We start from the raw sequence: 23,655 nt of genomic DNA on the forward strand, positions 1-23,655 counted from the left end.
ATGGACCCCTTCCCTTCTGTTCTGTATGATTACGACATTGAATTTCTTCCTGAGAACGACACCTACAATTTCAGCTGGAATGATACTGGGGTTTTCTATGATGATGCTCAAACTTCAAGCATAATGCATGTGATTTCCATGGTGATTTACAGTACCACCCTACTCCTTGGGACCATTGGCAACGGTCTTGTCATCTTCCTCACTGGTTTCCAAATGAAGAAGACTGTAACCACCATGTGGTACCTCAACTTGGCTCTAGCTGATTTCATATATGACCTTTCTCTGTCCTCAGAGTTGCTATATTTTGCCCTTGGTGAATGGATTCTTGGGCAGCTACTTTGCAAACTTGACACTGTGGTTTCTTTCCTAAACATGTTTGCCAGCGTCTTCTTCTTGACCGCGATCAGTGTTGACCGCTGTGTTTCTGTAGCGTGTCCCGTTTGGTCCTTGAACCATCGCACACTTCGGCTGGCTTCCTTAATAGCTGTCCTCATCTGGATGATAGCCTTGGGACTCAGCATCCCCTACTTCTACTTCCGGGACATGGAGCATGATGCGGATGACTCTATAAAGTGCTCCTATAGCTTTAGCTTGGAAGAGGCCAGCAACTACAAGCCCCATCTTTCTATGGTGATGACTGAATTTGTAATTGGGTTCCTCATCCCTTTCAACATCATCTTGGCTTGCTACTGCATCATTGTCTTCAAGCTCAGAGGGAAGATCTTTGGTCAATTTGGTAGATCCTTCAAGATCATCACGGCAGTGGTAGTAGCGTTCTTCTGCTGTTGGTTCCCTCACCACTTCTTCTCCATTCTAGAAGCCCTGATTGATGAGAGCCTTGAAATGAGAGTTGTCATTGAGATTGGGTTGCCATTGGCTAATGGTTTGGTGTGTCTCAACAGCTGCCTCAATCCATTCCTATATGCTTTCGTTGGCCCAGATTTTAGAAAAATTAGCTGGCGTTCCTTCCTGTCAGCCTTCAGAAGTGCTTTTAATGAAAACTGGACTCTATCCTCTTTTTCCAGTAATAGGAATTCCTGTTCTACTTCAGGAATAGGGGAATCCAGCATGGTGTGAGTTCTCATGCAGAAAACATGCCTACAGCTGCAATCACACAACTTACTTCCTGAAGTCACACGTTATCTTGATTCACATCACACAGCAACAGTAAGCTAACCAAAGGGAGCTAAGCCACAAAGTTAAATCTCATCAATCTTATCTTAGTTGCAACCACTGGGATTGTTATTAGCTTGGTTAAATGTTAGCAGCTCTTATGGCTTCCCAAAGGTGTTTTTTCAAAAGGCAGCTGGACTTGGTTTTTCTTGGAGGACGTTTCGCTTCTCATCCAAGAGGCTTCTTCAGTTCTTCAGCTTCTTCAGAACTGAAGAAGCTTCTTGGGTGAGAAGCGAAACATCTTCAAGGAAAAACACAGTCCATCTGCCTTTTGGAAAAGCACTTTTGGGACAACCATAACCTGGATGGCTGAGAATCTCCATAGACTCTTATGGCTTCATTCAAACAATTCGGTTAACCAAGCCAAGTAATGACCAAGCAGACACAGTTGCGGAGTGTGCTAAACTTGGTCAGGATTAAATCTTGGTTAGGATTTTGGTGGCTCATTGGGCTGACTGAATTCAGTCACTTAGTTATTACCAGAACCTGGGTCAATTCAGGAACCAGATTAAGCAAATTAGGTGAGCACATTTTGACACTTGTACAGAGCATGTATGGTCTGAGTGACCTCCCCCCCCACCACCACCAGCAGCGAACCCAAATTTTGCAAATGAACACATTATACACTTCAATGGATATTTCTGAAACAAAACCCTTTCAGTGGTGGCATTCTACACTTTTCAACAGAACCCTCTGTCTCCATTTCAACAAATTTGTCATTTCTCAAACTTTCTAATGTTTATTCTTCACTGTGTATTACAGCCTTCTACAACCTGTGGTCTCCAAATATATTGGCTTATTGTTCCCAGGGTATAGCCAAAACCAACAATAGTCCAGCAGATTTCAAAAGCATTAGTGTATTTATAAAATGTATTGTAATATGTGTTACCTGTATTCTAATTTCTGTTGATAATCTTAGGAAACAGCTATGAAAAAGAATTTTTAAAATAGTGTAATGATTACCTTTTATAATTGCTTTTCTGCCTGGTTATTTAGGGCTGGTCTGAACTTCCAGTCTATTAGGAAGATTAAGATTATTTAAAGTTTGGGGGTGGTGGGGGTTTCCCCAGATAAATTTTGTGTAACATAATTCTGCTGTATGTGTTTGCTTGTTTTAATCAAAGTAATTTGCAGTTAGCTGAATTTATGTTATGTGAAGCTGTGGGTTTCATGGACTTTCAAGAATCAGGGTGCTCTCTAAGCAGTTTACAGAGTGAACACATTGCCCCCAACAATCTGGATCCTCATTTTACCAACCTCGGAAGGATGGGAACACTGAGTCAATCTTGAGCCAGTCAAGATTGAACTCCCGGCTGTGGGCAGAGTTAGCCTGCAATACTAACCACTGCACCACCACGGCTCCAATTATGGCACAAACACTGCCTGGCAATCTCTCTTTTTTCCCCATATTCTCATGACATGGCCTTACTTTTATCTCCGCCCTCTGAATGAAAACGGTTAAGTCATTGTTAGTGTACTGTGTGAAAGTGGTATTTTCCCGGTTACTCTATCACTATCTAAGTACAACACTATTGATACATGTGTCATGACATCACATCCACTTCTGAAAGGAATGGAGTTTACATCCTGAGAAAAACAGCTGGAGCTTCAGCTACCCATTCCAGAGCATCATCATGATGACACATCATCATCATCATCATAATAATAATAATAATAATAATAATAATAATAATAATAATAATAATATAATATAATATAATATAATATAATATAATATAATATAATATAATATAATATAATATAATATAATATAATATAATATAATATAATATAATAATAATATAATAATATAATATAATATAATATAATATAATATAATATAATATAATATAATATAATAATATAATATAATATAATAATATAATATAATATAATATAATATAATATAATATAATATAATATAATATAATATAATATAATATAATATAATATAATATAATATAATATAATATAATATAATATAATATAATATAATATAATATAATATAATATAATGTTGGAAGGGACCTTGGAGGTCATCTAGTCCAACCCCCTGCTCAGGCAGGAAACCCTATACCATTTCAGAAAAATGGCTGTCCAGTCTCTTCATAAAAACTTTCAGTGTTGAAGCATTCACCGCTTCTGGAGGCAGGTTGTTCCCCTGGTTAATTGTTCTAACTGTCAGGAAGTTTCTCCTTAGTTCTAGGTTGCTTCTCTCCTTGACTAGTTTCCATCCGTTGCTTGTCCTGCCTTCGGGCGCTTTGGAGAATAGCTTGACTCCCTCTTCTTTGGGGCAACCCCTCAAATATTGGAAGGCTGCTATCATGTCCCCCCTCATCCTTCTCTTCATTAGACTAGACATACCCAGTTCCAGCAACTGTTCTTTATATGTTTTAGCCTCCAGTCCCCTAATCATCTTTGTTGTAGGCTCCCAGCTTTCATAACAGAATAACAGAGTTGGAAGGGACTTTGGAGGTCCCCAACCTTTGGGGCACCAAGGACCGGTTCTGTGGAGAGAGGTTTTTCCATAGATCGGAAGGGGCATGGTTTTGTGTGCTGCCTGCATCCCGCAGATGTGACTTTGCTTGTTTGCATGGATGAGTTGCTGGCATGCCATGGACCAGTGCTGGCCCAGGGACTGGTGGTTGGGATTTGGGGACCCCCATTCTAGTCCAACTCGCTGCTCAAGCAGAAAATCCTATACCAACAACCAATATCAAATAATTGTCCAATCTTATTTTAACAAGCTCCAGGGTTAGAGCACCCATAACTTCTGGAGGGAAGTTGTTCCACTGGTTAATTATTCTCACTGTTAGAGTTGGGGGTGGGCATTTTTTGCTGTAATTTTTGCAATGGATGCCAAGAATATGAAACAGTGTGTCCTCCTTTCTCCCCCCCCACCCCCATTTGTCCTCCTTTTGAAGTGTTCATGTCCTCCGTTAACCTTTCAGATACCTGGTAGCCCAAGCACACATCTTCATTTGCAACAAACCTCATCTTGAACCAAAAATGAAAAAGGTCACATTCAGCATGGTACTTAGGGAGTCTTCCCATCAGAAGCAAGGAATCTTCGTCCTTTAGCAGACGGGGCAATTGAGCAAAGCAAAGCAGATTCAGAACGGGTTTATTTGATAACCTGCGTTAGGAGGGTTTTGAGAACTGAAGATATCAGCAGAACACAGAGCTCCTTTTCTTATTATTATTAAACATTTTATTAGATTATAAAGTAAAACACAAAGCAAATAGTAGGACACAGCGGGGAGGGGAAAGGGAAAGGAAAGTTGGCGGGCGAAGGGAGAAAGAAAAAAAAATAGGCAGTGACTTCCAACTTCCTGTGTTGCGGTAGAAGGAAGCATTAACATCAAACCTCAACTTTTTTTTACTTATAAACTAGCTATTTCTATAACAAGAAATCGATCTAATCAGTAAAACCCAAAATCAAAGGTTCATTTCTTTCCACCTCGAGCACAAAATCCAGAAGTGGTCTTCATGTAGAAACAGAAGTACTTATATTCTTTTCTTTAATCAAAGCGCTCAATTGAGCCACCTCAGAGCTCCTGAGACATGGTCTCCACTGAAGATTTAGTCTTGCTGGTGGTTAAGTTCTGGCTGTTCTCTTCGGCGAAGGCATTCTCAAAAACCAAAAAGAGGGACTGTCTCAGTCTCTTTTTGAAATCCTGGCCTATGAAGACATACAAAATGGGGTTGAGGCAGCTGTTGACAAAAGCCAAGCTTGTTACCAAGGGAACACCGATCCTCAATATTGGTAGCATCTCTGGATCCATTCTTAACTCAATGAAAGAAAAAATATGATAAGGGAACCAGCAGACAAAAAAACCCACAATCACAGCGGTGATAACCTGAAAAGGTTTGTTAGACTTAGACAACCGGCTGCCTCTCAGTCTCAAGACAATCGCTCCGTAGCAGACAAGAATAACAGTGAAGGGAACGACAAAGGCACAGATGAACCGGCTAATGATCATTGCACGATGCCTGACTATTTTAATCTTTGGGTTGTCACCATAATTGGTATGGCAGTTAATATGGTTCTCTTCGACTTGGGCTGTTTGCCTGAAATAGAAATTTGGCAAACTCAAAACCAAGGCCAGGATCCACACACCCAAGGCCACAAAAGAAGCCAGACGAGGTGTTCGGTGATTCTGAGCCCAGACCGGATACCTGACAGAAATGCAACGGTCAATGCTGATGACCATGAGGAGATAAACACTGGCATAGAGGTTGAGGAAGGCCAAGGTGCTGTTCAGCTTGCACAAAAGCCAGCCAAAGGGCCAGTGGAACCTCAGGGCTAAATAAACCACGCTCAGGGGAAGGAAGAAGGTGAAGGCAAAGTCCGCAATGGCCAGGTTGAGGAACCAGACCGTGTTGACGGACTTCTTCATTCGGAAGCCGGTGATGAAGATGACCAGCCTGTTGCCCAGGACCCCCAGCACAAACGCCAGACTGTAGATCACCATGGAGGTACTGTGTATTGCTCTTTCCAATTTATAGACTGGATCATCGTAATCGTAATATTCATACTCCGCAGACGTATTCAAGTCCGAGGCATCAAAATTTGTGTTGCTCATTTCTTCTGATAAAAGACCACTGACCGTTGCTCCTTTTCCTAAAAGCAAAAAAACAGGGATATGTGTGAACGGGTATGCAGTAGAAAAATAAGAGCAAGCAATTTTTGGTAGTTCCAGGCCATACCTGTAAATAAATAAATAAATAAATAAATAAATAAATAAATAAATACATACATACATACATACATACATACATACATACCTAACCCTTGGGGCTTTGGAAGGTTTTAAAAATGGATTTAGATGTTAAAGAATTGTTAGGTGGAAAGGGGGTGTTTCGCTCGTATATGCCTGTATATAAACATACATGTATACACACAAACATACACACTCACACACAAACATATTTTAAGGGGAAAAACACAAAGAGAAAACCATGTGTTTCAAGTCAACCTATTTCACCCCGGTTTGATAGGTGATGGATTTGTCAACCACTGAGTTTAAATATACATAGTGGGGATGCTTACATATTCATATCTAAGCATCCCCACTATATTTAAACTCATTGATTAATATCCAATTAATACTATTAATATCTAAGCATCCCCACTATATTTAAACTCATTAATTAATATCTAAGCATCCCCACTATATTGAAACTCAACGGTTGACAAATCCATCACATATCAAACCGGGGTGAAGTAGGTTGACTTGAAGCACATGGTTTTCTGTTTTTCCTCTTAAACTGTGTTTGTGCGTGAGTGTGTGTCTTTGTGTATGTGTGTGTGTGTATATATACATGTATGTGTGTGTATATATATGCATACATATGTGAGAGAAACAACAAAATAACAGAATTTGAAGGAACCTTGGAAGTCTTCTAGTCCAAAGCTTTGGTCAAGCGGGAGACATTTCTATAGATTTCATGGTACAGAGTCTCCTGCTTGGGCAGGAGATTGGACTGGAAGACCTTCAAGGTCTTTATGTTCAATCCCCCCACTACTCCTCCTCCCCCTTCCTTCCTTCCTTCCTTCCTATTTCTTGCTTGGTGAAAACATGGCAGCCATTAGTCCCAAGACTCTTTCTCAGCATCAAGACATCTCCTCTTTAGTCTGGGTTGTTGTTGTTGTTTTACATCCAAAGTCAACCAGGGCACCTTTGCCAAGATAAGACAGGTCACAGAACAAAACTGTTGCAGAATCAAGAGACTCAGACCCCGGAATCAAAAGAAGTTTGTTTTCTTTTGGGCGCAGAAGGTTCAGAACAAAAAGCCATGTCCATGTCTGAACACCTTTTCATGGAAAAGCAAGTACATATATAGTCTCCAAAAGTAACAAAACACGGAAATGTAACTTATGAGCTCTGATTGGTTACATGAGTTCTAGGCCCCCTTCTAGCTCATCCCTAGCCCCCCTTTGCGATGCTAAATTATAGCTAAATATCTGGCAACCTTGTCTCTAGCAAAGGTCACAGGCGTCTTGCTAAGCGTCTTAAGTTTTCGGCACCATGTTTGTGGTTAGCTACAAACAAGACATATGTGGTTCGATGTATCTGAACTCCGTGCTGGCCTATGAGGTGTGACCCACAGTTGAAGTTATAGTTTGGCATTTTCCATTTCCTTGTTCTTCTCCTAGCTAATACACGCATTTTCTTTATGCCTCACTTTTATGTCCTACCTCACTTTTATGTCATGCAGCATTTTTTATGTATTCTTCGTATCTTTCTTTATGGCCTGCCTCAAAACGATGCAGAATGATGTCAAGGCAGGATATGTGGGTGGGTGGGGGTCTTAGCCAAGACAAGAAATAATTGTTTACTGTATTCTCTGTTTCCCTTAGTACTAAAAAGAAGTGAACAGAAGGGAGATTGGGAAATCTTTTCAGCGCCAGAAACCACCTGATCATCTTGTTGCAACAAGTCTTGTCTTTTAAAAGCATAAAACAAAACGGGGCCGGGGGGGGGGGGGATGTCGGAACCTGACAGCTAAGAAAAAGCACAAAGGCTGAGGCTGATTGAACACAGGCATCACCTATCAGCCCTCCAGGTAAAATGGACAAGAAACAGGGCCAGACAAACAAATTCGACTTTATTTTAAGGACGTTGCAAGTCCGAATGCACACATTTCCTGGGGTCGCTTTTAACTGCTTAACTTAAACCATTAGGAAAGTTCCTCTCTAAGTGTCTTTCTCTAAGAGCTGCTTAAGAGGAGAAGGAGAAGGTGAAGAAGACACATCCAGGGAACGTAAACATTTGGAATTTATCTGGCACTGTAAAACCTCTATCAAGGCTGACTCAGCCTTCCATTCTTCCAAGGTTGGTAAAATGAGGACCAGATTGTTGGGGGCATTATGCAGATGTTGTAAACCACCCAGAAAGTGCTGTAAAGCACTATAGAGCGATATATAAGTCTAAGTGCTATTGCTATATCTGAGACTTAATTTTTTTAAAAAAAAAATGTATTGACACATAAGTTAGGCAGAGCAGAAAAAAAGTAATAAGAAAGACCAAAGACACCCAATCAAATCAAATCAAAGGCATGAGAAAGAACAGGTGTAGTCAAACCAAGACTACTTACTCCACGTGTCTGAATTTTGTCGTACTTGGAAACTAACCTTCATTGCACCAGGATCCATATAGTCTGTTAGACCTACCTTTGAGTCAGAACACTAGCTTTATCTCCTATCTTGTGGAATGTAAGCAACAGTATGTTGGCGTTTAAGGCATTTTGTAGATTAAGGATGCCGGCTTGCATAGAATAGCCTGAGCATGCTGTGGGTACAACTAAAGCCCAGTTGACACAGTTGTGTCCAAGCAGCCCAGAATTTTCCTCTTGTTAGCAGGGAACAGCTCAGCTGTGGTTTCTCTATCTTCCCGGGAAGCATCGTGTGAAATCCATTTGCTTTTAGTGATTTAAGTTGAGGGTCTCTCTTTTTTCATCGAGTATTATGGCACTCCAAGTTATCTCCTAAGGTCCCATTTCTAAAGGAAAAAGTTTAACTATCCTTCATCCCAGAAGGGGACTGTACGCTAAAACATATGAAGAACGTTCGCAGGAATTGGGTATGTCTCCTCTAAGGGAAATAAGGACTAGGGCTGACATGACATCAGTGTCCCAATATTTAAAGGGCTGCCCCGAAGAACGGGGGGGGGGGTCAACCTATTCTCCAAAACGCCTGAAGGCAGGACAAGAAGCAACGGATGGAAACTAATCAAGGAGAGAAGCAACCTAGAACTAAGGAGAAACTTCCTGACAGTGAGAACAATTAATCAGTGGAACGGCTTGCCTCCAGAAGTTGTGGGCGCTCCAACACTGGAGGTTTTTAAGAGGAGATTGGACAACCATTCCAACTCTACTACTTTATTATTCTGTCCCCTCAGTCACGGAATTTTGTTCTTGCGCAGGTTAACTGCAGCAAGATTATTGTCCGTACAAAGATGGAAAGATTTGGCACTTCTCATAATGGAGGAATGTTGAAAATGATGGAACTTGCTGAGATGGCTCCATTGACTTCTTTGAATAGGGAAGAGAACGTCTACATTGATTGCTGGACTGGAAAACCCCTTATTAGCTTTTTGCATAAAATAGTGGGGGGAACTTATGTTTTAGGATAGATTATAGAAAGTCATGTTGTAACGATAGAGTAAGAGGCAAACTGATAATTACACTCATAACTGCCATAAAACAGATCCAAAGCAAATTTTTGATACTGTTTTCCTTTCTTATCTATTTTTTTCCCCTGTACTACCCCCCCCCCCCGCCTTTCTCGCAATTTCTCTTTTGAATGCTTCCTTTTTCTTACTTGACACTCGCTTGTATTACTTTTTATTTTACCTTCTTTTAAAAATCTTTAATAAAAATAATCTAAAAAGAAATATTTCTGACCTTAAGGTAAAGAAGTATCCTCTTCCTTCCTTTCCTCCTGGGAAATGTGGTCTTCTGATAACAAGTGAGAAAACAGAACTGACGCTAGATGGGCACACGTGGAGCGTAGTAGGCTTTTATTTTTTCCCCACCTCTATTTCTTCATCCCCCTTCATGGATTGCTGCCTTGTCGTGGTGAAGGGGCTTGCGTAATTCAATGAAGCTATGAGCTATGCCGTGCAGGGCCACCCAAGACGGAAAGGTAATAGCAGAGAGCTCTGACAAAACGTGATCCACTGGAGAAGGAAATGGCAACCCACTCCAGTATCTTTGCCATGAAAACCCTATGGACAGTACCAAAAGGCAAAACGATATGACGCTGGAAGATGAGCCCCTCAGGTCGGAAGGCGTCCAATATGCTACTGGGGAAGAGCAGAGGGCTAGTACTAGTAGCACCAGAAAGAATGAAGCGACTGGGCCAAAGCCGAAAGGACGCTCAGCTGTGGATATGTCTGGTGGTGAAAGGAAAGTCCGATGCTGTAAAGATTTTTTCTCCATAGGAACCTGGAATGTAAGATCCATGAATCAAGGAAAGCTGGATGTGGTCAAACAAGAGATGACAAGACTGAACATCGACATCTTAGGTATCAGCGAACTAAAATGGACAGGAATGGGTGAATTTAATTCAGATGACCATCAGGTATACTACTGCGGGCAAGAATCCCTCAGAAGAAATGGAGTAGCCTTCATAGTCAATAAAAGAGTAGGAAAAGCAATACTGGGATACAATCCTCAAAATGACAGAATGATCTCAGTTCGAATCCAAGGCAAACCATTCAATATCACAGTAGTCCAAGTCTATGCCCCAACCACCGGTGCTGAAGAGGATGAAATTGACCGGTTCTATGAAGCCCTACAGCACCTTTTAGAACTAACACCAAAAAATGATGTCCTTATCATCATGGGGGATTGGAATGCTAAAGTAGGAAGCCAAAAGATAAGTGGAATAACAGGCAAGTTTGGCCTTGGAGTACAAAATAAAGCAGGGCACAGGCTGATAGAATTTTGTCAAGAGAATACGATGGTCATAGCAAACACTCTTTTCCAACAACCCAAGAGACGGCTCTACACATGGACATCACCAGATGGTCAACACAGAAATCAGATTGACTATATGCTCTGCAGCCAAAGATGGAGAAGCTCTATACAGTCAGTAAAAACAAGACCAGGAGCTGACTGTGGCTCAGACCATGAGCTTCTTATTGCAAAGCTTAGGCTTAAACTGAAGAAAGTAGGGAAAAGCACTAGGCCACTCAGGTATGAATTAAATTATATACCTGTTGAATATACAGTAGAGGTGACAAATAGATTTAAGGAATTAGATCTGATAGACAGAGTGCCTGAAGAACTATGGACAGAGGTTTGCAACATTGTACAACAGGTAGCAACCAAAACCATCCCAAAGAAAAAGAAATGCAAGAAAGCAAAATGGCTGTCTGAGGAAGCTTTGCAAATAGCTGAGGAAAGGAGGGAAGCGAAAGGCAAGGGAGAAAAAGAAAGATACGCCCAATTGAATGCAGAATTCCAGAGAATAGCTAGAAGAGATAAGAATGCCTTCTTAAATGAACAGTGCAAAGAAATAGAAGAAAACAATAGAATAGGGAGGACCAGAGATCTTTTCAAGAAAATTGGAGAGATGAAGGGAACGTTTCATGCAAAAATGAGCATAATAAAGGACCAAAATGGCAGGGACCTAACAGAGGCAGAAGAGATTAAGAAGAGGTGGCAAAATTACACAGAAGAATGAGCTTAACAAGAATGAGCTTAACATTCCTGATAATCACAACAAGGTGATCACTGACATCGAGCCAGACATCCTAGAATGTGAAGTGAAGTGGGCCTTAGAAAAGCTGAGCAATAACAAAGCTAGTGGAGGTGACAGTATTCCAGCTGAGCTATTCAAAATCTTAAAAGACGATGCAGTAAAAGTGCTACACTCAATTTGCCAGCAAATTTGGAAAACTCAACAGTGGCCACAGGATTGGAAAAGATCAGTTTACATTCCAATTCCAAAGAAAGGCAGTGACAAAGAATGTTCAAACTATTGCACCATTGCACTCATTTCTCGTGCTAGTAAAGTTATGCTTAAAATACTACAAGCTAGACTCCAGCAGTATGTGGATCGAGAACTACCAGAAGTACAGGTAGGATTTCAAAGAGGCAGAGGAACTAGAGATCAAATTGCCAACATACGCTGGATCATGGAGAAAGCTAGGGAGTTCCAGAAAAACATCTATTTCTGCTTCATTGACTATGCTAAAGCCTTTGATTGTGTGGATCACAACAAACTGTGGCAAGTTCTTAAAGAGATGGGAGTACCAGACCATCTTATTTGTCTCTTGAGAAACCTATATGCGGGTCAAGAAGCAGCAGTGAGAACTGGACACGGAACCACTGATTGGTTCAAAATTGGGAAAGGAGTCCGGCAAAGCTGTATACTGTTGCCCTGCCTATTTAACTTATATGCAGAGCACATCATGAGAAAGGCAGGGCTAGATGAATCAAAAGTTGGAATTAAGATTGCCGGGAGAAATATCAACAACCTAAGATACGCAGATGATACCACACTAATGGCAGAAAGTGAAGAAGGACTAAAGAGCCTCTTGTTGCGAGTGAAGAAGGAGAGTGCAAAACTTGGGTTGAAACTCAACATCAAGGAAACTAAGATCATGGCATCCGGCCCTCTCAATTCCTGGCAAATAGATGGAGAAGAAATGGAGGTAGTGACAGATTTTATTTTCCTGGGCTCCAAGATCACTGCAGACGGGGACTGTAGCCAAGAAATTAAAAGACACTTGCTCCTGGTGAGGAAAGCCATGGCAAATCTAGACAGCACACTAAAAAGCAGAGACATCAACCTGTCAACAAAAGTGCATATAGTCAAGGCTATGGTCTTCCCAGTTGCAATGTATGGCAGTGAAAGTTGGACCATAAGAAAGGCTGATCACCAAAGAATTGAGGCCTTTGAACTATGGTGCTGGAGAAGACTCCTGCGAGTCCCTTGGACTGCAAGGCGATGAAACCGGTCAGTCCTAGAGGAGATCAACCCTGACTGCTCTTTAGAAGGCCAGATCCTGAAGTTGAAACTCAAATCCTTTGGCCACCTCATGAGAAGGAAGGACTCACTGGAGAAGAGCCTCATGCTGGGAAAGATTGAGGGCAAGAGAAGAAGGGGATGACAGAGAATGAGGTGGCTGGATGGAGTCACTGAAGCCGTAGGTGTGAGCTTAAATGGACTCCAGAAGATGGTAGAGGACAGGAAGGCCTGGAGGAACGTTGTCCATAGGGTCACGATGGGTCGGACACGACTTCGCAGCTAACAACAACAACATTTCTTCATCAGATGCAAAGTTTTGCTGTCCTTCTTCCTTCCTCTTCCTTCTTCTTCCTTCCTTCTTCCTTCTACTTTCTTCCTTCGAACTTCTTCCAGTAAAAGAGACCATCACAAAAAAAAAAAAACCCACAGAGAAATGGCTTTGTGTGGAATATATTTGAACTGTCAAGTTTCCGACGTATGGGCTTTTCAAGTGACTCTGAGGCATTGTTTACCTTAAAAGTCCTTTATTAGCCTAATACACCGGCAAATGCTTGCTCGAAGGAAGCTGGAATCTGAAATCTCCGCCCCTTGCACAATATATTACACAATATATTAAAACACAATTCTCCACCTTTCTAATTTTGTCATTAATCATATTCTCCAATTAATCTAAAGTATCCGTTCCCCAAACCTTATCTTCTTTAGAGAGACAAATGGCCTTGAAAGTGCAATCCTACTCATTCCCCCCTCCTAACCTTAAACTAAAACAATACACAGTCTTAAAGCAATACACAAATTTAACATATGAAATAGCTACTTCTTCATCTCATGTCAAGCAATAACATTCAATGTTAGCAGCGTTGACATGAACTATGCTACATATCATCCTACAATTTCTACAGAAGAGGGGAATTGGCGGGAGCTTAGAAGGCATGGCAGAAAACACTGCGGTTAACAGCAGAGGAAAATATTATTACATTATTGCATACACTCTCTGTAAAGTGTTTGAACTTTCCTAAACAACCTGTTCCAGTCTGCTCTGTTTTGACCATACCCACACCAGAATTCACTGAATGAATCAACATTGTTCTTCATTTGATTAACATCATTCTAATCTCATCAAAAGTACACCATCCACCCAAAAGGCCATTCATTCTTAGATAATTCTCACTGTTGGCAATTCTTGGACTTTGGGCCAATCACCCAGGGGGCATGAGTTCTAGTCCCAGCTTAGGTGTGAATGTTGGCTGGGTGACCTTGAGCCATTCAATCTCTTTCAGCCCATGAAGCAGACAATGGCAAGCCTAGAAAACTGCAAGGACTTGTCCAAGCAAGGACCAGGAATCAATAATGACTCAAAGGTGCACAAACACATCGTCGTCATCAGCCATTCAGTCATTTCCGTCCTATGGATCAGCACTCTCCATGCCCCTCTGTCTTCCACCCTCTCCTTCAGATCCACCATGGTCATCTCAGTGTCATGTTTTATAGTGTCCAGCCAAAGATACTTGGATGACCCCTTTATTTCCTGCTGATTATTCCCAGCATGACTGACTTTTTGAGTGAGTCAGTTCTCACGACATGACCAAAGTATGCCAGCCTCTGTTTGGCGATCTTTGCTTCAAGTGATATTTTTGGGTCAGGTTCAATCTAGAGCTTCCTCTGTCAAACTTGAAGCATGCATGAGATTGCCACCATTACTGCTTCTCAGCTTGCCAACATACTAGGGGGAAGGAGAGGGGGAAATGGAATGCAGGCTCCAGACAACAAGAAGTCAAGCCATGGGAATCAAGGACGGTCCAGCAGGTGTTTGCCAACCCAGAGAGATACTTTCTCATAGCAATATTTTGACACTTGACTGGACAATGAGACCTGCACTAACAGGGGGAGGGAGAATTCTATATTTTAATTATAGTGATTTGTGTGGGAAATAATCAGAGCTGGTTTTGCTTTCATTCATGCCAAAATGATGTACTCACTAAAGTTTTGCATTAAGAGATTGGATCATCTAGTTGGTGCTTACACAGTTGAATTCATCAGTCAGAATCTTAACATCCTTGTTATTTTTGCAGTCTTTGGCAGGGGTCCCCAACCCCAGGCCACAACCATGGCCCATTTGGAACTGGGCTGTGCAAGTGACAGGCAAGCACATTTGTGCACACAGTCCCACATGTGCAAATGTTGGATGCATGCGAGCGCACTCTTGAGTGGAACCATCCCCTGTCCCCCCTCCCCGCTGCTGGTCCACAAAGCTGGAAAGGTTGGGGACCACTGGTCTATGGTGTGTGTAGTGGTCATCTCCAGCACTACAGTTCAAAGACGTCCCCCCTTCTCTTATCTTTTTCAGAGTCCAGGTTTCTCAACCATAAGTTGCAATTGGGGGTGGGGGGAAATCGTGTGAACTAATATGTGTTTCTGATGTTTTTACTCTTCCAAAGGTTATTCATGCCAGACACTGCAGTTCTTACAAGCGCTTTTTGTGCTCACACAAATAGAATACAAACACAAATAATAGTGGTTTAAGGTGCCACTAGTTCTGCCTGCTGTTTGGTTTTGTTGCAAGAGAGCATGGCTCTTTGGAAAGTTTTGGTTATTGAGTACATCCCTATTTATAGTTCGGAAATGTTTGTGCAATTTTTCAGCTGATGCATGCCATCCTGAATTTAGTCGTATCATATTTTCTCATCCACACCAAATTATGACAACTCTAGCAGATTTGCAAACAATAGGAAACTGTTGATTTCAACAGATTTGTTGTTGTTAGCTGCGAAGTCGTGTCCGACTTCAAGTCTTCTCCAGCACCATAGTTCAGATTTCAACAGATAACGTTTTACAAATAAGAGCAGACTATCTTGAAGAAATGATGTCAGCAGCTTATTTGTTGTTGCCTCTACAGGTAAAAAAAAGTCACAGTCAAGTGGGAATGATATCTTTTTTCTCCCTAGGAGTCCATATAAGAATGGACAAAAGTGGAATAATAATCTACCCATTTAGTTTAGCGTTGCCTACCCCAACCCACACACTTGGGTATATGTGATCTTTGTCTCTCTGGTTTGGGGGTTGGGGAGACAAAATTTGGAACTCTTGGTTTAGAAAGGCTGTTTCAGGAGGAGTCAGACTGAGCTAGTGCTTCCATGCGTGAAAGTTCTGTTGAAAAGGAAAGAAGGGGAAGAAGGAGGGATGGAGGATCGGAGGGAAGGAGAAGGAAGGAAGGAAGGAAGGAAGGAAGGAAGGAAGGAAGGAAGGAAGGAAGGAAGGGAGGGAGGGAGGGAGGGAGGGAGGGAGGGAGGGAGGGAGGGAGGAAGGAAGGAAGGAAGGAGAGAACATTTGTAGCTCAGGGCTGAACTAGGGGGTCACTGGGGCTCTCCAAGCTTAGCTGTTTTCTTACAGACATTTCATTACCCAGCTAGATAACAACATCAGTGCACTGTGAGTGATGTTACATCTTCAAAAACAACCAAACTTAAAGAGGAGAGAGAGAGAGAGAGAGAGAGAGAGAGAGAGAGAGAGAGAGAGAGAGAGAGAGAGAGAGAGAGAGAATATGAGAATATGAGAATATGAGAATATGTTTAAAGCTGCTTCTATAAAATCTCCCATAAACATAGGTGATTCAAAAAGGGGGGAAAAACAGAAAAGTGAATCTCAGTAAATCTGGCTTGGAAGCTCTCTAATATATTTCATTGGTAGCAAACACTTAGCAACCCTGAAAAATATCAGGAGGCGGATAAAGCAGCCAGGAGACGTTTGAAGATGGGACAGAGGATGAACTCATTTCAACATAACCTAAGCCCCGAATGGGACGATGACTTGCAGCTTTAGAAGGAGATTAGAAAAGTTCACGAAAGAGACGAACGTGAACGTAAAAACCTCAGGAGCAGAGGTTTTGTCTCAGTGGCAGGGAACGAGGTGTGGTCTTTGAGTTTTATTGGTGAGCTTCTTGGAACAATCTGTTGGGCCAACAAGTGAAATAAGACCATCAGGTGGACTTTTTTATTTGACTCATCAGGAGACGTTTTATGTTCTTCTCACCAGGAGCAGCATCTTCCATCCTCGGTCTGCAACTGAAGGAGAAAGAGGAGACAACAAATCAACCTCAGAGTCGGCCTTACAATGAAACTAAGGCAACTTTCCAACATTTCCTATATATTTCAATTCCCCACAAATTAAGTGGCACCGACCCCTTCAAAGGAGGCACTTTCTTCCCCAGTTAATATCACTAATCAAGGCTTTGTTACTGGCCATGGATTTTGGGGTGCGACCAATCAAATGGAAGGTGAGATCTTGAGGAAGGCTAGTTTGGGAGATGTGTTAATTCATTTGCTATTTGCCTTTTAACAGAAGAAGCCTTTTTTTTTCAACGCAACTGTGCATTTTCAGAGTCTCAACAGAGATCACTTCCTGAGGCAAAGAAGGAAGTCCAAGATGGTTCTGCAATTTGAAAAACAGAAGTACTATTTGCGAGGGGGAAACATGTTCATTTGGGCCTGCTTGTCAAATACAATCAAGCGTTTTGCAGAATTACAGAATAATAGAGTTGGAAGGGAACCTTGGAGGTCTTCTAGTCCAACCACTCCCTAAGCAGGAGACCCTATACTGTTCTGGATCAATGGCTGTTCAGTTTCTTCTTGAAAATTTCCAGTCATGGAGCACCCACAACTTCTGGAGGCAAGCCATTCCACTGATTAATTGTTCTCACTGACAACAACAAAAAAATCTCCTTAATTCAACGTTGTTTGATTTTGCATTGACCCTCGTGAATAAATTCTTACCAAATTCTTTTCAATCTTTTAGCTAGAATCATTATCAACAATTTGTAGTTCTTATTCATTAATGATATTGGCAGGGCTTTTTTTCTCATAGAACGCTCAGAAAGGAGTTCCGGCACCTTTTTTGCATGGAACCTTGTAGGGTAGGCAAGGCAGGTTGTATGACATGTGTGAGTTCTGGCACCTTTTTCTTTTACAAAAAAAGCACTGGATACTGGTCTACAGTTTCTCGTTAAAGTCCTATCCCGTCCCTTTTTATGTATTAGTGCTATGTAGTCCTCTTTCTAATTCTCTGGCATTTTTTTCCTCCCTCTAAACCAAAATCCATTTTGTTTTTGCAAAAGTTGTAAAAGTTCATCCTCAAAACACTTAAAATAAGAATCTGATAATCCATCTAGTCCCAGCATCTTTCATGGATTAATCTTTTTGTGGCTTCAGAAACTTCCCTTATTGTTAAAGATCTATTTATAATATATTTCGCTTCCTCTGTGATCCTCAGTAAATTTTATTTCTTTAGATAGTTATCTATTTTCTCCAGAAAGATGCCACTTCCTTTATACAAGTTAGAATAATATTTAATGTAATGCTGTTTTTTATAGCCGTGTTATCTATTAATACAATACCTTTCTCTTGTAATTTCAATATCAATATATTTTCTATTTTTCTTTTACTTTTTTCCCCTATCTTGAGAAAAGAATTACTTCTAGCTTTCTTCCTGATGCATTACTCAATGCATTTTGACGTGGACATTTTGTCCCGGTATTCATTGTTTGTTTGATACTTAATGCACAAGCTACAACTTTTCATTGTCAGCTGCCTTGCGGCTCACTACATTATTCCTTATGGGGAAAATTTGTTTGATACTCACCATTTTTGATACTCCTCATGCTTCCCCGAACCAACTAACAATGAGTACCAAGGTACCATTGTATTAATATGTGTTAGCTTTTATCCTCCTTTTAAAATTTGAGCTTTATGTTTAAGTTCACTCTGATGCTCATGAACCTTCAAGCAAGATATGCTGCTTGTCACTGGAAATTGGAATATTTTTTTAATTCTATTTATATCCCACCCTTCTCCGAAGACTCAGGCGGCTTACAAGCTGTTGGTAAAACTAAGGAGGAAAATGTAGTTGGATTATATATGCCATAAGAAACAGAAATGAAGCAGAACAACTTAATAGTTTGTGCCATTCCGATGATTTCTCCTTTGTTAACACATTCTTCACAAAACAAAATCAAATCAAATAAAGTCTTTATTACAGTCATAGACCAGCATATTTACACAACAAAAAAGCCACCTATCTACATATACTGTACATCATCAGACAAAGCCCACAGAAGTCAAGCTCACTTTTATTACTGCCACCAGGAAACACGGTTATAACAGCCAGGATATGACCAGGGATATAACGGTAGAATAGATGAAAATTTGTTTATCTGAAAATTCCAAGTTGAACTAAAGCAGAACATTTTCCACGATATGATTTTTGAATGTATCAAAAATCATGTTGAACAAGAGCCCTGGTGGCACAGTGGTTAGAATGCAGAATTTCAGGCTGACTCTGCCCACTGCCAGGAGTTCAATCCTGACCGGCTCAAGGTTGATTTAGCCTTCCATTCTTCCAAGGTCAGTAAAATGAGGAGCCAGATTGTTGGGGACAATGTGCTGATTCTGCTCAGAGAGTGCTATATATACAGTATATTTAATTCCATTTATATCCCGCCCTTCTCCAAAGACTCAGGGCGGCTTACAAGCTTAGCATAGAAGTCTAAAATGTAAGTCTAAGTGCTATTGCTAAGATACACTATACATTTTCAAGAACAACATGAGAAATCACTTTGAAATCCTGAAGCCACTGACAGGGAATTAGAGGGACTTTGGAATGAAATGGTTAAGGGTGAATGAGAAAACAGATTATCAAAGACCAAGAAACAGAAGAAACTGCACTAAATGTGGAATAGCTGTTAAATTAGCAGCAGGATTAAAGACACAAAAAATAGAAACAGACATTGAAAAAAACAAGGGAAGTCTTCCGTGTGTTTCCAAAGTCAGAAGGACGTCCCGACCTCAAACTGGTTCGTCAAAGGATACCGATGAGCAGATAGTAACCGATTCAAAGAAAATAAAGATATAAGGGGTATTCTGAAAATCAGGAAAAATTCTAATAAAACTATGCAACAATTCTGGAGCGTGACTCAGTGACCAACAAACCGGAAAACATCAATCTACATTCCGATACCAAAGATGGGAGACTTAAACAAGTCTGCAAATTATTTCAGTGTCCTTCATTTCGCACGCTAGTACAATAATGCTTGAGATCATCTAATGCAGATTAAAGCCCTACATGGAATGGGAGACGCCAGATGTTGAAGCTCATTTTTGAAAAGGCAGAGGACCAGAGACATTACTACTGGTGCATGCTGAATAACTGAGAAAGCCTAAAGGAAATCAGTATGTGATTATATATATATATATATATATATATATATGATTTTATATATACATATATATATATATATATATATATATATATATATATATATAGAGAGAGAGAGAGAGAGAGAGAGAGAGAGAGAGAGAGAGAGAGAGAGAGAGAAAGGGGGGGACTTTGATTGTGTTGACTAGGGCAGAATGTCCTTAGGAAAATGGATTCCAGAATGTTTAATTAACCTCATGAGAAACCTATGCACAGGACAGGATTCCATCCTCTGGGTAGGTAAAGGAGACAAGGCTTTATATTCCAACTCTCTCAACCCGAGGAAGAAGACACTGGCAAAAAAAAAAAAAACTTCCCAAAAAATCTTGCTCAGAAAACTACAGGAACTAGTCCATGAGCCAACTCTGACTCAAAGGGACAAAAAAAAGAAAAGATAATGTTAACAAATCCAACAGTACTGGATTACGAATTAGAAAATGAAAGGAAAGAACATTGCAGATTCAGCTCTAAAATAGAAGAAAGGGGAACTCCTGTTTGTTTTTTTAAAAAACTGATAATCCAGTAATTGACATAATTATTATTTATTAAATTTTTATGCCACCCACCTCCCTGATAAGGCGACTCTGGATGAGTTACAGATCGTCATTCCAAGATGCACAATTTCTACCACATCAACAGACAAAAGTACCCTATAGGTTCTTCTTTTCAATGCATTTCTTTTGTGCAGAACACAGTATGTTTACCTCTGAAGATACACACCATCTTCATGTCTTGACTGCTTCAACCTGATCTATAGATCCAGGGCTTTTTTTCTCATAGAACGCTCAGAATGGAGTTCCGGCACCTTTTTTGGATGGAGCCTTGTAGGGTAGGCAAGGCGGGTTGTATGACATGTGTGAGTTCCGGCACCTTTTTCTTTTACAAAAAAAGCACTGTATGGATCTATAGCATTTATTCAAACTACATACTAAATATATATTGAAGGTGGCTTTACTGGAAGGGTGGTTTTTAAAAAACTGTAGAAGCAGCAACAATCTGCACTACGCTGACGGCCTTATTCTGGTAACTGAGAACCCATATGATCTGCAAGCTCTTGTCATAAAAGTCAAAAGGAGGAGAGGTTAAAAATGAGGCTAAGATTAAACAGGAAGAAAACTAAGAATAATCGTCTCTGGAGATTCTCAGTCATCCAGCTCATGGTTATCTTCAGGGTGCTTTTTCAAAAGGCAGTTGGACTCTTTTTCCTTGAGGGAGATGTTTCACCATCCCAGAAGCTTCCTGAGTCTTAACTGAAGAAGCTTCTAGTTTGAGGATCAAAGCATCTTCCTCAAGAAAAAAAAAACAGTCCAAGTTGCCTTTTGGAAAAGCACCTTTGAGATAACAATAGATACAGCAACAAGCCTTACCATTAACAAGGAAGATCCTGAAGTTATGGATCCCTTCCACCTTTCAAAATCAACTCACATTAGCAAAAGAGTCAGAAGTCAAGAAACACATCGCAAACTAGTGTTTGATAAGGTAGCAAAGAAATCTTTGCAAAAGATATTCAGGTGGCATTTTGACAAAGGCCAAAATGATGCTGGCCGTGTTTTCCCCGTGACACGCTATGGAAGCGAACAATGGCATTTGAAGAAATAGGATGGGAAGATCTATCTTTTGAACTTTGGTGTTGGAGAAGACAGCTGAGAATACCGTGCATAGCCAAGACAATAAACCATATGGATCCACAGAACAAATCAACCCAGGGTTCTCATTCAAGACATAAATAACCAGGCTGAAATTATTGTATTTTACAATAACCATGCAAAAAGCTAACTCCTCCGAGAAGTCCATGATGCTGAGCAATGCGGAAGGAAAGAGCCGAAGATGACCCACAGTGAGGGAGATGTTCTCAGTGGTGGTGGGTGCACTGTTGGAAGACCTGAAGGACCAGGACAGATCATCACAAAGGAGATCTATCTGTGTGGTTGCTAGGAGAGGACAGCAACTTGATGGTACGTCATCAGTCAATTTATCCATCAATCAGATAATACAAATCTATCTTATACTAAGTCATGGTTGTTTGTAGCTACATGGTATAGTGTTGTATGTATACATCCTATAGGTACGAATGACCAGTTTTATCCCTATATATCTAGAACTGGAACTCCTATTAGAGATTCAGAACGGGATGTTTCAATCCCTTCGTTTTGCAAACACACCACAATCCAAAACCATGATTATACAGTTATCTTTGATTAGTGGATCCCCAAAATCAGCAAGGGAGATGGAGAAGCCCTACAAGCTTGAAGTCTCCCCCGGTTCTTCTTTAAAGGGTGTGACACTCTACCTCCACGCTGGATTTGCTCTTGGTTAAGGTCTGCCCTGTGGTCTCACTGAAAGCACTCTCAAGAGCAGCCAAAATAGACGTTTGTAGCTTCTCCCTGAAGTCCTGTCCCACAAAGACATACAGGAAAGGGTTCAGGCAGCTGTTGAGATAAGCCAGGCTTGAAGCCAAGGGTATTCCCACCATCAGAAAGGTCTGTAGTCCAGGTGTTACCCTGGCAGCGGACATCTCCAAGAAGGAAAAGACATGATAAGGGAACCAGCAGATGAAGAAGGCCACAACCACAGCCACCATGATCTTGAAGGGCCTGGTTGAGCGGGTGAGCCGAGTCCCCTTCAGCCTGACTGTGATAATGCCGTAGCAAAAAAGAATGATGACGAATGGCACTAAGAATCCAGCCACAAAACGGGTCATCACCAAGGCTTGAGCACGATACTCTCCCAGCTTAACCACCTCCTCTGACTGGAAACTGTCTGATAAGGCAAAGTTGTTGTAACAGTGAGTGATGTTCTCTTCCACAGGAGGACCTTTAAGATCCCGGAAGACAAAATAAGGGGAACTGAGGGCCAAGGCGGCTAACCAAATGCCCAGGGCCACCAGAGAAGCCAGTTGAGGTGTCCGATGGTTCTGGGCCCAGACGGGGCACATTACAGAGACACAGCGGTCCATGCTGATGATGGTGAGGAGGAAAACACTGGCGAACATGTTGAGGAAGGCCACTGTGCTGATGAGTTTACACAGCAGCTTCCCAAAGGGCCAATGGAAGCCCAGGGCTATGTAGGCCACGCTCAACGGAAGGAAAAAAGTAAAGACCAAATCAGCAATGGCCAAGTTGAGGAACCAGACAGCATTCACGGTCCTCTTCATATGGAAGCCAGTGATAAAAATGACTAGGCTGTTTCCAGTCACCCCTAACAAGAAAGCTATGCTGTAGATCACCATGGAGAGTATGTGCATTGAGTTGCGGAGGCTTGCATTCTCCTCCAAATCAGGATAGTCCTCGTAATCTTCATAAAGGTTTTCTGGAGACGTGGAGTTGGCAGCCATTTTGGTAGAAAAGAATCTGTTGGAAGGAAATAGGAAATGGTTGAGGATGGAAATATTACTTCACAAAGTTGACGCAAAATGGAGCTGTGGCTGTTTGACCACGTTTTAAAGCTATGGAACTACCCCAGGATCCTGTTATAAAATAAGATTTTATATTTTGTTTTATATCACCAGGCTAGAAACCAGCAGATGGTGAGTTCTAGTCCCACTCTAGGCATGAAAGCCAGCTGGGTGACTTTGGGCCAATCATCAGGAGATTGTGAGTTCTAGTCCCGCCTTAGGCATGAAAATTGGTAGCGTCACTCTCAGTCGAACCCATCCCACAGAGTTGTTAGGGCACTTTGAATGTTTGGATACTAATGGCAATATTCCTTAAACATCTGCAGTAAAAATGGAGAGATTTCCCACATTCCAGAAT

At 41.1% G+C, this 23,655-nt stretch overlaps 3 protein-coding genes across 3 annotated transcripts; 1 reads left to right on the plus strand and 2 right to left on the minus strand.

Annotated features, from left to right (window-relative positions):
• LOC310644815 (chemerin-like receptor 1) lies at nt 1-1,077 on the plus strand (the record flags this gene model as incomplete). The annotated part of the gene is made up of 1 exon (XM_083370123.1): nt 1-1,077. The coding sequence occupies one exon, from the start codon at nt 1-3 to the stop codon at nt 1,075-1,077; it is 1,077 nt and encodes a 358-aa protein (XP_083226249.1).
• A 3,298-nt stretch (nt 1,078-4,375) lies between these two features.
• Nucleotides 4,376-9,628, minus strand: LOC310644728 (chemerin-like receptor 1). Its single transcript, XM_083370014.1, has 2 exons — nt 9,583-9,628; nt 4,376-5,797 (listed from the first exon to the last, which is right to left on the minus strand). Exon 2 carries the CDS (start codon nt 5,757-5,759, stop codon nt 4,722-4,724), a length of 1,038 nt encoding a protein of 345 aa, XP_083226140.1. The 5' UTR covers nt 5,760-5,797; nt 9,583-9,628; the 3' UTR covers nt 4,376-4,721.
• A 12,544-nt stretch (nt 9,629-22,172) lies between these two features.
• LOC310644816 (chemerin-like receptor 1) lies at nt 22,173-23,275 on the minus strand (the record flags this gene model as incomplete). The annotated part of the gene is made up of 1 exon (XM_083370124.1): nt 22,173-23,275. Exon 1 carries the CDS (start codon nt 23,235-23,237, stop codon nt 22,173-22,175), a length of 1,065 nt encoding a protein of 354 aa, XP_083226250.1. The 5' UTR covers nt 23,238-23,275.
• Nucleotides 23,276-23,655: the final 380 nt, after the last annotated feature.

This window comes from Vipera ursinii, assembly GCF_947247035.1.
Source record: "Vipera ursinii genome assembly, chromosome: 9".
NCBI classification, from domain to species: domain Eukaryota; kingdom Metazoa; phylum Chordata; class Lepidosauria; order Squamata; family Viperidae; genus Vipera; species Vipera ursinii.

Coding starts and splice junctions, on each gene's coding strand:
- LOC310644728 (XM_083370014.1), bottom strand. CDS start 5,759: ATGAGCAACACAAATTTTGATGCCTCGGACTTGAATACGTCTGCGGAG.